This window comes from Coloeus monedula (genome assembly GCF_965178545.1).
Source record: "Coloeus monedula genome assembly, chromosome: 7".
NCBI lineage: Eukaryota > Metazoa > Chordata > Aves > Passeriformes > Corvidae > Coloeus > Coloeus monedula.
In genome coordinates, this window is record NC_138787.1 from 38,741,398 (window position 1) to 38,750,982 (window position 9,585).

At 43.6% G+C, this 9,585-nt stretch overlaps 1 protein-coding gene across 1 annotated transcript; it reads right to left on the reverse strand.

Annotated features, from left to right (window-relative positions):
• Positions 1–1,278: 1,278 nt before the first annotated feature.
• On the reverse strand, positions 1,279–8,535 carry MMADHC (metabolism of cobalamin associated D). Its single transcript, XM_082284797.1, has 8 exons — positions 8,509–8,535; positions 8,181–8,230; positions 6,492–6,636; positions 6,095–6,312; positions 4,878–4,983; positions 4,280–4,410; positions 2,638–2,724; positions 1,279–1,599 (listed from the first exon to the last, which is right to left on the reverse strand). The coding sequence occupies exons 2-8, from the start codon at positions 8,187–8,189 to the stop codon at positions 1,405–1,407; spliced, it is 891 nt and encodes a 296-aa protein (XP_082140923.1). The 5' UTR covers positions 8,190–8,230; positions 8,509–8,535; the 3' UTR covers positions 1,279–1,404.
• Between the last annotated feature and the right edge of the window lie 1,050 nt (positions 8,536–9,585).

A 9,585-nucleotide genomic window follows, 5' to 3' on the forward strand; every position in this document is an offset into this window, starting at 1 on the left:
ACCAGCGGTGACAACGCTGCAGGGGAGTGGGAAAACTTTGGAATTGCTGGCTTGAGGAGGGAACTGGGAATGGAGAGCACTCACTCCTCCTTTGGGAAGTCTTCCTGGCTCCCAGTGAAGATCCAGCAAAGTCACAGATGTGCAGTGGTGACAAGGACAGAGAGAGGCACTTGGTCAAGGAGCTGGTTCTAAAGCCATAAAAGCTTTGGTGGGGCTGGCTCAGACCCTGGGGAGGGAACAGCAGAGCCACAGGCTCCTGGGACAGGCTGGAAATCCACGGAGTTGGGTAAGGCTGGGAAAAGACCAATGACAAAGTTACAGTTCCTGGATCCTCATCCTGTGCAGCCACATCCACACTGAGCTGCAGCGAATTCCCATGGAATAAACACTGAAGGTTCCCATTGTGCCACCAAAAATTGCTCCAAGATTGACTGGGATGAGATTAAAATCTGATTTACTGCTTCATCCCTGGAGCCAAATTGCAAGGCATTGAAATTCCAGGTATTTCAGGTGCCTTGGAATGTCTTCCCTGTTGTTTCCCGATTGATCTGATTGTTTTCCTGATAGCTGAGGAGCCCGGAACCTTCCTGTTGAAACATCCTTGTAATTGCAATAATTGATCCTAATTGCTCTCTTTGCATTTCCAAATTCCAGAGGCAAGTCTAGATTGCATCCAAGTACAGGAAAACAACGATGAGATCCAAGTATTGCCCTATTATCTCTTTTTTTTCACAACATATTTAATGACCTAAGAAAGTTACAAAAGCAACTTGAAATTACATTTATAGATATAAACTAATTAAATATATTTAGCTAACACTGAGGAAAAAAATCCCAAGCACCATGAAGACAAAAAACAGTAAGAGATGAGTAATTCCAAGGGTAATTAAGGACTTCTTACAGAGTCTCTGGCTGAGTTGGAGACCACTGAAAGTTGACCTCATTCTCATTTTCCAACAGCAAATGAGTGATGAGCCCAGTCCTGCAGATTTTATTAAGTTCTGTATTCTGGGAGAACAATTTCATGACTCATTCCATTTTTTTTTTTTTTTTTTGGCCAGTTCCTAATTTCAGGAATGGCAGAATTGCTGGAAATTTCAGTGGCATTTTCAGAGGATTTTGAATATTAAGTTGGCCAGTGAAAGGCAGAATTGTTGAGCTAAGAGAAGATGGGAGAGAAGATGAAAAAAGGAAATGATAACCACGTTTAAACTCCTGCCTGAATGCTGTCAATTCCAAGTCACAGATGGTGAACACATATTCCCAAAAGACTACAAATAAATAACAGCTACTTTATTCTCTAAGAACACTTGGAAGTGAGGAATTCCTGACAATGCCGAGGGAGAATCATCAAGTCAAAGAATGCAAAGGTCACAAGAACCTGAGGGAGCTGAGTTTGAGGACTCAGTTGCCACTGAGTTTCCTCATGATGGGGCTGTCAGGCTCAGCGTTGGTGAAAATGCTCCCCACAACCACGTGGGTACCCCAAAGGTTGTGCCTGATCACTTTGCAGCATCCCAGGTCATCCACGGAAAATCCCAAATGCCGATAGCGCTCGTCGGTCTCGAACAGGGGGTTGTTGGTGTAAGGCCCAAAAAACTGAGGGAAACGACAAAAAAAAAAGAAAAAAAAAGAGAGGATTTTCCACAGGAAGATTTAAAATTGTGAAGTATGTTTAAAACAAAGCCTGAGTTCAGCTGTGCCAGGCTGGTGGAGAAGTTTTGAGTTTTCCTTTGGCACTGGAGTGCATTTGGGTATCAATCCCACCCTCACGTGCTTTGGAATGAAGGACAGAACCCTGCTAGAAAGAGCACAAACAGGACATGGACTCACGAGAGAAACTTCCTAAGAAATGGCAAAAATTAAAAAGGTAACCTTGTAATGAGTCCCTACAGGGAAAGTTGGTCAGAAGAGCAAAAATGTGACTGAATTGCAAACAGTTTAACTTGCAAACTGGTATTTAAATTAAACTGGTATGTAAGATGCAAACAGGTATTTTTCAGTTCTTTGTCTCAGGAGGAAGCTTCTGACTTGAAGTCCACTCCTGATCCTTGGCAAGGATGTTACTAATGGAGTCTGAAGACAAAACCCTACTTCCATCAATCCCTAATTCCTGAAATGCATGGAATTCTGGGAAGCTTTTAAGCACTGTACAGCCCTTACCTGCCTGTTCACCTTAGAAACATCCCCTGTTTGCCACTGTCGACACAATAAATCCCTGCTTTTTGTAGTGGTTTTAAATAAAACCCCACTAAGCTGAGCTTTGCCACCATCCCCTTGAATGATACGGTTTTAGCAGAGCTCAGACTAAAATTCATCTCCCACTGAATGCTCCCGTTGTTCCATAGGAACAAAAAGTTCATTTTTTGGGACAAAGGGATCATTAACAGGTGCAAAGAGGCTTTTTAAACCCTTCACCTTCACAGGTGTCAGGGTTCCCAAGTTACCTGGGGAGGGAATAAAGTAACCAAGAGATTTGGGGCATAAAACTTCTCCAGTTGCCTAAAATCCAATTTCATTTCCTAACTGAGAGCTGACACACGTGGGGAACTGGCTCAGAGTTGGTATCTTAAGTTATTAAAGGAGTTACCCTGAAAAAGTTGGATTTAAGCCAAATTCCACACAGCAATCACTTACTGCCAGTCCTGAGGATGGATCAATGAAATCAGCCCAGTAGCCTTCAGAAGAAATTGCATAGCAGATTTCCTTGGCACCATTGATGAACTGGAAGGAAAAAAAAATTGGGAAAAGAAAGGTATCAAATGAGGTTGTTATCACACAAAAAGAATTATTTCTAACTTTATCTATTCTAGATAAAATCCTTTCTTTAATTTCAGTTATAAAAATTGGATTTTTCTCTCCAATTAGTGCCCTCAGCAGCTCAAAGTTTCAAATTTCTAAAAATATGATTATAATTACTCAGCTTCAGTTCCTTAAGGGTCCAAAATAAGGGAAATTTACCCTCTACAGTAAATTCTGTATTAGTTCAGAATAAGGGAAGTTTACCCCAGCCAATTCTGTATTTTGAGGCTTGATGGCTCTGATGATTAATTATGTCCAAACTGTAAATTAAATCCCAAATATCACAATTTTAGGCACAACATTTCTCATCCAGGATCTCTTTTTTGGTGCTGGAACAACCCCTTGGAGTGAGGTTAATAAACACTAGAGCTGGATTCATGCAAATATTTCGATTTAGCTGCACAGCCTCGTTTTTTAGCCCCTGAAATGAGGAGTTTTCAGGTGAATTTTTCCAAGCAAACAAACAGATTCCCCCGGGAATTTGCTGTTTGTAACCTTTAGAGCAGGAGGTTACACCCAACATCCTCACACACCCCCCGCCAGTGACCGGATTAGACCTGACAGGGAGGTGCCCAAGGAAGAAAAATGCCAATTAACACATAATTAGACCAGATTACAACGCCAAAAAGCAACAGCCCAGAAATAATTCAAAGAGTAGAATGCACTGAAATGAAGGGAATTTTAATTTGTGTGTAATTTTATGTTGCCTCCTTTATTGTGTGTTTGCTTTAGAGAGGCCACATTTGCATTTAAAGGATTGGAAAGGTCATTTCCAGATGAATTTCAGGCATAATTATGATTTATATACAGATTAAATGCTGGGTTTGGGGAAATTGTTACAAATAATAGGTAGAAATGTTCTTTTTTGAGGTGCTAAGGGGGAATGGCAGTAGTGAATAGCGACACTCAGTGGGGTAATGCCAAAGCTGTGGAAAATGGGAAATAAAGGGACTTCCAGAGACCTCTAGTGGTAAAAGAACAAGGCAAGGTTAAGATGAAATAACAGAACTGAAATCCAGGGTAAAAGAATTTAAAAGCATCCATTAAAATGGAAAAAAACACCAGAGAAACTGGTGGGGTTTTACATTTTTGATCAGTAAAAACTGCTCAGACAGACTCTACAGTGGAATCTTAATGAAATCAAAGGAAAACCGCAGTGAAATCCCACAAAATCCACTGATTAAATCTGGAATAAGGTGAGAAAATAGCTGCTGGATCAGGACAACAATCAAGTGTCTTTACTAATCTCCTGTAACATTTTAACAGACTTTTGTCCCACCCCACTCTGAAGAACTTAAGAATTCTAAGCAGACATTTCACACAAAATAATAAAAAATTTTTAAAGCTGGGGAAAAAAAAAAAAATCTCCATTTTATAAAAGAAAAGGATTAACTCCAAAACGCTTTAAAAATACAGTAACAGAGCTGGAAATGCACCAAAGCTTCATCTGCAGAGAGAAATGAGCTGATGAACTCACATTTTCTAAGAGCATCTCTCTCTCATCCTCCACCTCCTGGCTCCACACGGTCATGTCATTTTTCGTCTTCTGGGTGACAGTCAGCACAGTCAAACGGTGGGAATTCACCTCTGGGAACAGGGACTCGAAATCTAAAACATGGGAAAACAGCATGGTCTGCCCAGCTCTTCCATGTGAGCCTCCCCCTCTCACCCAGGCAGATTTCCCTTTTTAAACTTGTTTTATTCCAATTTCGTTTCAGTCATTTCCTCCTTGAACAAATCAGATACAAATTTAGTGCTGGCAGAAGTTTCATGATTCCCATTTGTTGTTTCATTCCAGTGCCAAAGGATTTGATAACTGGATTTTGGATAGGGAATTAACTCCAGAATCTACCTGGCATTTAAGCAGCAACTGGAAATGACATTTTTGTATGAAATATCAAATATTGTCAACAGCAAAGCTTTGGTTTCCATTCTAAACAATGGGATTTTTGTAATTATTAACTCTGAATTAACCTTTTCCACTCCACATTCTGTGGTATCAACTACAGAACATTTCCTTCAACGTTTTTCACATTTTAAAAGTTGGAATTTCTCAGTTATAAATAAAAGTGAACCTTTTCTCAGCAGCTCAGGACAGGCTTGCACTGCACATTCCACCTTGGCATTTTCAAAGTAGGTTTCAGCATTATTGATTTGCTGCTTCTGGGGAGCATCAGCACCCTAAAAACCATGAAAATTGGAATTTTCTCAGTTAATATAAAACAGGAAAATTTCTGTACATAAAAATAAGGTTTTCTGATCAGATACACTTGAGCAGTTTCAGATGATTTGCAATGAGACTTCACATTTTTCAGCTATTAAAAGTGAAATAGATTTTGGTGTTATTTAAACCCACACAGAAATGTTTATATTTTATAGAAATAAGGAGGATTTATATTTTATTGTAATCGTATTACGTTAAAGCAGAATACATATAAATACAGGAATTATATTAATAAATATAACACATAAATACAGACATTTTTGTTAATTATCAGGCCGAAAGAACGATTTTAAGTATTTCAAACAACATTAACTGATAGATTTCAGATTTACCTGATTCTAAAAGCACCTGGTTTGCACTTAATGAACTAAACCTGAATTTTCTGGTGGCTTTTTTGGGGCAAACAGGATCTACCCAAGCTGAACACAGAACCCGGGCAGCTCTCCAGAGGCTGATGGTTCCCAAGCACATTGGGACACAATGACTCATCCATAAATCCACTCTCCAGCACTCTTCCAGTGGAGATTTGCTCATGGACTCCCAAAATCTGAGCATTCCACAACCTCAGAGCCTGGAAAGCTGAGTGAGCAGCACTAAGGATTTGTGGGAATGTTGGGATCATGCTGGCAATTATCAAGGCTTTTGTTGATAATGATGTATCTGACTGGCAGCTCTGCCAAAATCTGGTCTCATCGTGAGGCTGGGGGATTCCTGTGTCAATTCCATGGTTTTCAGAATTAAACACTGCCCAAACTTTGCAAATTCAGGTCCATTAAGTAAAATACTGAAGAAAATTTCAATTTTACTTGGTAAAAGGTGGTGAGACTTGGCAAACAGCACGTTTGGAGACTGAAATTCTCCCATTAAGTCACTCCTAAAATGCTGTTTCAAAACACAGCCTGAAGTATTTCTTTCTCCTAAAAGAAAACAACTCCAGGCAGGCTCTGTGTGACCTCTTGCTCAACCCAGTTAAAGTCCAGATTTCCAAAATGGTGCAGAAAATCCTTTGTCAGGAGGAAAGAGGGATGGGTTCTGTTTCTCTCACACCCAGGAGGAGTCTGTTCTCACCTGGAACTCATTGATGTATTGTGCCATCACAAATTCATGCCTCTCGCTTGCTGAGGGCTCTGCTAAAATATCAGGGAGGCTCTTGGAAGCTTGGGATTTCTTCTGGGAAGCTGTGCCATTGAGGTGGCAGTCAAAGCCAATATTCCCAGGCAGCTGAAACCTCTGGTCCTGGGGACCAAAAGGCCCCATCACCTCATCCGGCCACACAGTCCTGGGACCTGCAAGAGGCCTCGTGTCAGTCAGCACATCCCAAAAAAAAGCAGGAAAACCCAAGGAAAAACCCCTCTCCCACACATGGATTTGATCCCAAACATCAGCGATGCACAAGTCATAAAAATCACCCTTCTAAATTCCCACAGCACACGGATTTAAAGGGAATAAATCTGCTTTTCCTTACATAAGTCAGGAGGTGCAGCAGCCACGTGAGGCTCATCTGAGCCAGAGGAACCTGCTGTGGAAAAAGCCTTGGGATTCCCAACTCTTTTGACTAAGGAATAAAAGCCTGGGAGGTAGGTGACCAATCTTGCTCTGTTACAGAGCACCTGAGGAGGGAAAAACAAAATTAAAGTAATTTAAATACAGCTCTGTGGGTCACAAGAGAAATCCTCCCTTGATAATTATATCAAAATTTTAATTATGATCAGCTGTTAACATCAAGCTTTAGAAGTATTTTACTATTATTTTTATATTTTGCTATTCCAAGCAAAGAAAAAGGCTAAAAACACTTAATGAAAAGTCTCTCATGTGAGGAAAAAGCCCTGAAATCTTTAACTAGCACCACTGAAACCCCACAATTTAAACTAAATTATGGATAGGGATTGTCTCCGTGATTATTTCCGTGCATGTCACCCTGGAAAATATAAATCCCACCTGCCACAGCGTGGGTGGCTTTTGTAAAATTCAACTTTTCAGGTGGGGAATAGAAATTCTTTGGAGAAAATAACACAAAAGGATTTTCCTCAAGTGCTGTAGCTTAGATTCTGCAAAAATCTATGCAGTTTTGTCATTAAATATGTGTGGAACAAGTTTACATCAAGAGAGGCACTTTCAGAAGTAGCTTCCTTTTAAAAGAACAGAATAAACGGTGCTATTTGTATGTTTCCTACAAAAATTGTGTTTAAAGCATCAGGAACTAAGGCAATAAAAGGTTTCTCATTCAGCACCTCTGTGTAAATATAAAATAATCCCTACCAAGATCACAAAGACTCAAATGCTTAAAGACACATTGAATTTATGACTTAAATCAATTATTTACAGTTCAAGCCTGAAGCTGCCTCGTTCTATAACAGCTTTAAAAGGTTCCTGTAACACAACAAAAGTCTAATCCCACTTAAATCTTTCTCTATTATGTAAAATCACTGTTGAAATTAATTTTTGCATCGTGATTGCGCTATAAACAGATGTAAACAATTACAGGCAACATGTAATTAGAAGAAAAGAGCATTTTTCCCTATTATCAGCCTCACTCAGCATGGAGATGTCACTAATTACAGCTGTGACTGAGCTCACTCATGCAAATATTTACACACCTGGCATTACACGAGTGAAACAACAGCGAGGAAATGAATGAATTATTCATGGCCCCATGGCAAGAGCAAGAATAAGGAAAAAAAAAACAAAAAACAAAAAAAAAAAAAACAGTAAAAGGCGTTTTCTTCTCCAGCCTGAAATTAGCTGGGTGAAGCCGTGTGTTACAGAAACACAGAATTCCTCTGTGGCTGAGCACAGGAGAATATAAAAAGCACAGAAAAATTTGTATTTAATCCTCAATTGCGTTATTCCCGCGATTTCCAAACGGAAAGAGGGCTGGCTTAGGGATACTGGGAAGGAATTCTGTGAGGGTGGGCAGGCCCTGGCACAGGGTGCCCAGAGCAGCTGGGGCTGCCCCTGGATCCCTGGCAGTGCCCAAGGCCAGGCTGGACATTGGGGCTTGGAGCAGCCTGGGACAGTGGGAGGTGTCCCTGCCCATAGCAGGGGGTTGGAATTAAATGATTTTTAAGGTCCCTTCCTTAAACCCAAACCCGTCTGTAACTCTGCTGAATCCTCAATTCCACTGCTCCCGTGATACCCACAGAACCTGACTCACATTGGCCATGGCAAACGGTGCTCTCCCCTCGCTGACAGGCCCGGATACTCCTGGAAAAGAGAAGAGAAGAGGAGAGAGGACAGAAAGGGGACAAGGAAAAGGAAGGGAAAGGGAAGAGGAAAAGGAAAGGAAGGCGCTGGACTCCCCAGCCCCGAAGCCTCCTCACGCCCCGCACAGCCTCCCCCGCGCTCCCCCAGCGCAGCCCGGTGTCCCAGGAGCGCCGCTGCCGGGGACAGGCAACGGGAAAAGGGGAGAAGGAAACGGGAAAAAGGGAGAAGGAAACGGGAAAAAGGGAGAAGAAGAAGAAGGAACCCCCGGCCGCTCTCACCTCTTCCTGCAAAATGGCGGCGGCCGCCCGCCCCCGTCACGCCCGCGCCGCGCGCCCCCAGGCTGAGCCAGTGGATCTGCCGACACCTCGATCGGCGCGGCGCGGAACCGCGCGGAATCCGGGGCTCGGCGCTCTGTTGCTCGCGGCTGCGGACGGGGCGATGGGGGGCCCTGAGGGGGAAGCGGCGATGGCGGCGGGGCCCGGCGGGGCCGGGGAGGTCCCCATGGGAGCGGCGGGGTTGGGATCTGTCGTGGCGGGGCCGAGGTGTCCCCTCGGTGGTCCCAAACCGGTGTTGCCCAGTGCGAAGGGCAGCGAAGGGAGCCCGTGGGTGCCGCGGAGGCGGGACAGTACCCGCGGGGGGCACCAGGGGGTAGTCACGGAGCGTAAACCGCCCTCATCCCCCCCCCCCCCCCCCCAGTCATTCCCGGCGATCCATAAAGTGGAAAATGGGGAGAAAAGGGGAAAAGGGGGTTTTATTGAAGGGAATTGGGGAGGGGAGTGTTTCCGCTGAGGAAAGGCGCAAGGTCGGGGGTTTGCTGGGAATGGGGAGCATCAGTGGCACTTCTGCCGCAAAACTGTGACTTCAAATAATTTATACAAAATAATAAAAATACATTAAAAACCTTCTTGAATGGCTTCCCTCCCAGTTGATTTTTTGGGGTTTTTTTTTTGGTGGAAAGGCTCTGGACAGGCTCCCCAGGGAATGGTCACAGCCCCAAGGCTGCCGGAGCTCCGGGAGCAGCTTGGAAAGATCCCAGCACAGCATCTGCGCTATCCATCGGAATTCCCAGAGAAGCTGCGGCTGCCCCATCCCTGGAAGTGTCCCGGGCCAGGCTGGACGAGCCTTGGAGCGCCCTGGGGTAGTGCAAGGTGTCCCTGTCCCTGGGAATGGGATGAGCTCTAAGGTCCCTCCAACCCAAACCAGTCTGGGATTCTATGAAGTCGCTCCAAGGCGTTCGACTTTTTCCCCATCCACTTCAAATTCCAGCCGTCATTCCAGAGGGGGATGGAATCCAGGATCTCTGGGGCTCTGCAGTGCTGTGCAAGCCAATGCAGCTCTTGAAATGGGGGATTAAA

Excerpts from the sequence above, each read along its gene's own strand:
- MMADHC (XM_082284797.1), bottom strand. Across the intron at positions 6,313-6,491 it reads TGCTGCACCTCCTGACTTAT|GTCCCAGGACTGTGTGGCCG; the intron begins GTAAGGAAAAGC and ends GGCCTCTTGCAG. Across the intron at positions 4,984-6,094 it reads AATACATCAATGAGTTCCAG|GGTGCTGATGCTCCCCAGAA; the intron begins GTGAGAACAGAC and ends CATGGTTTTTAG.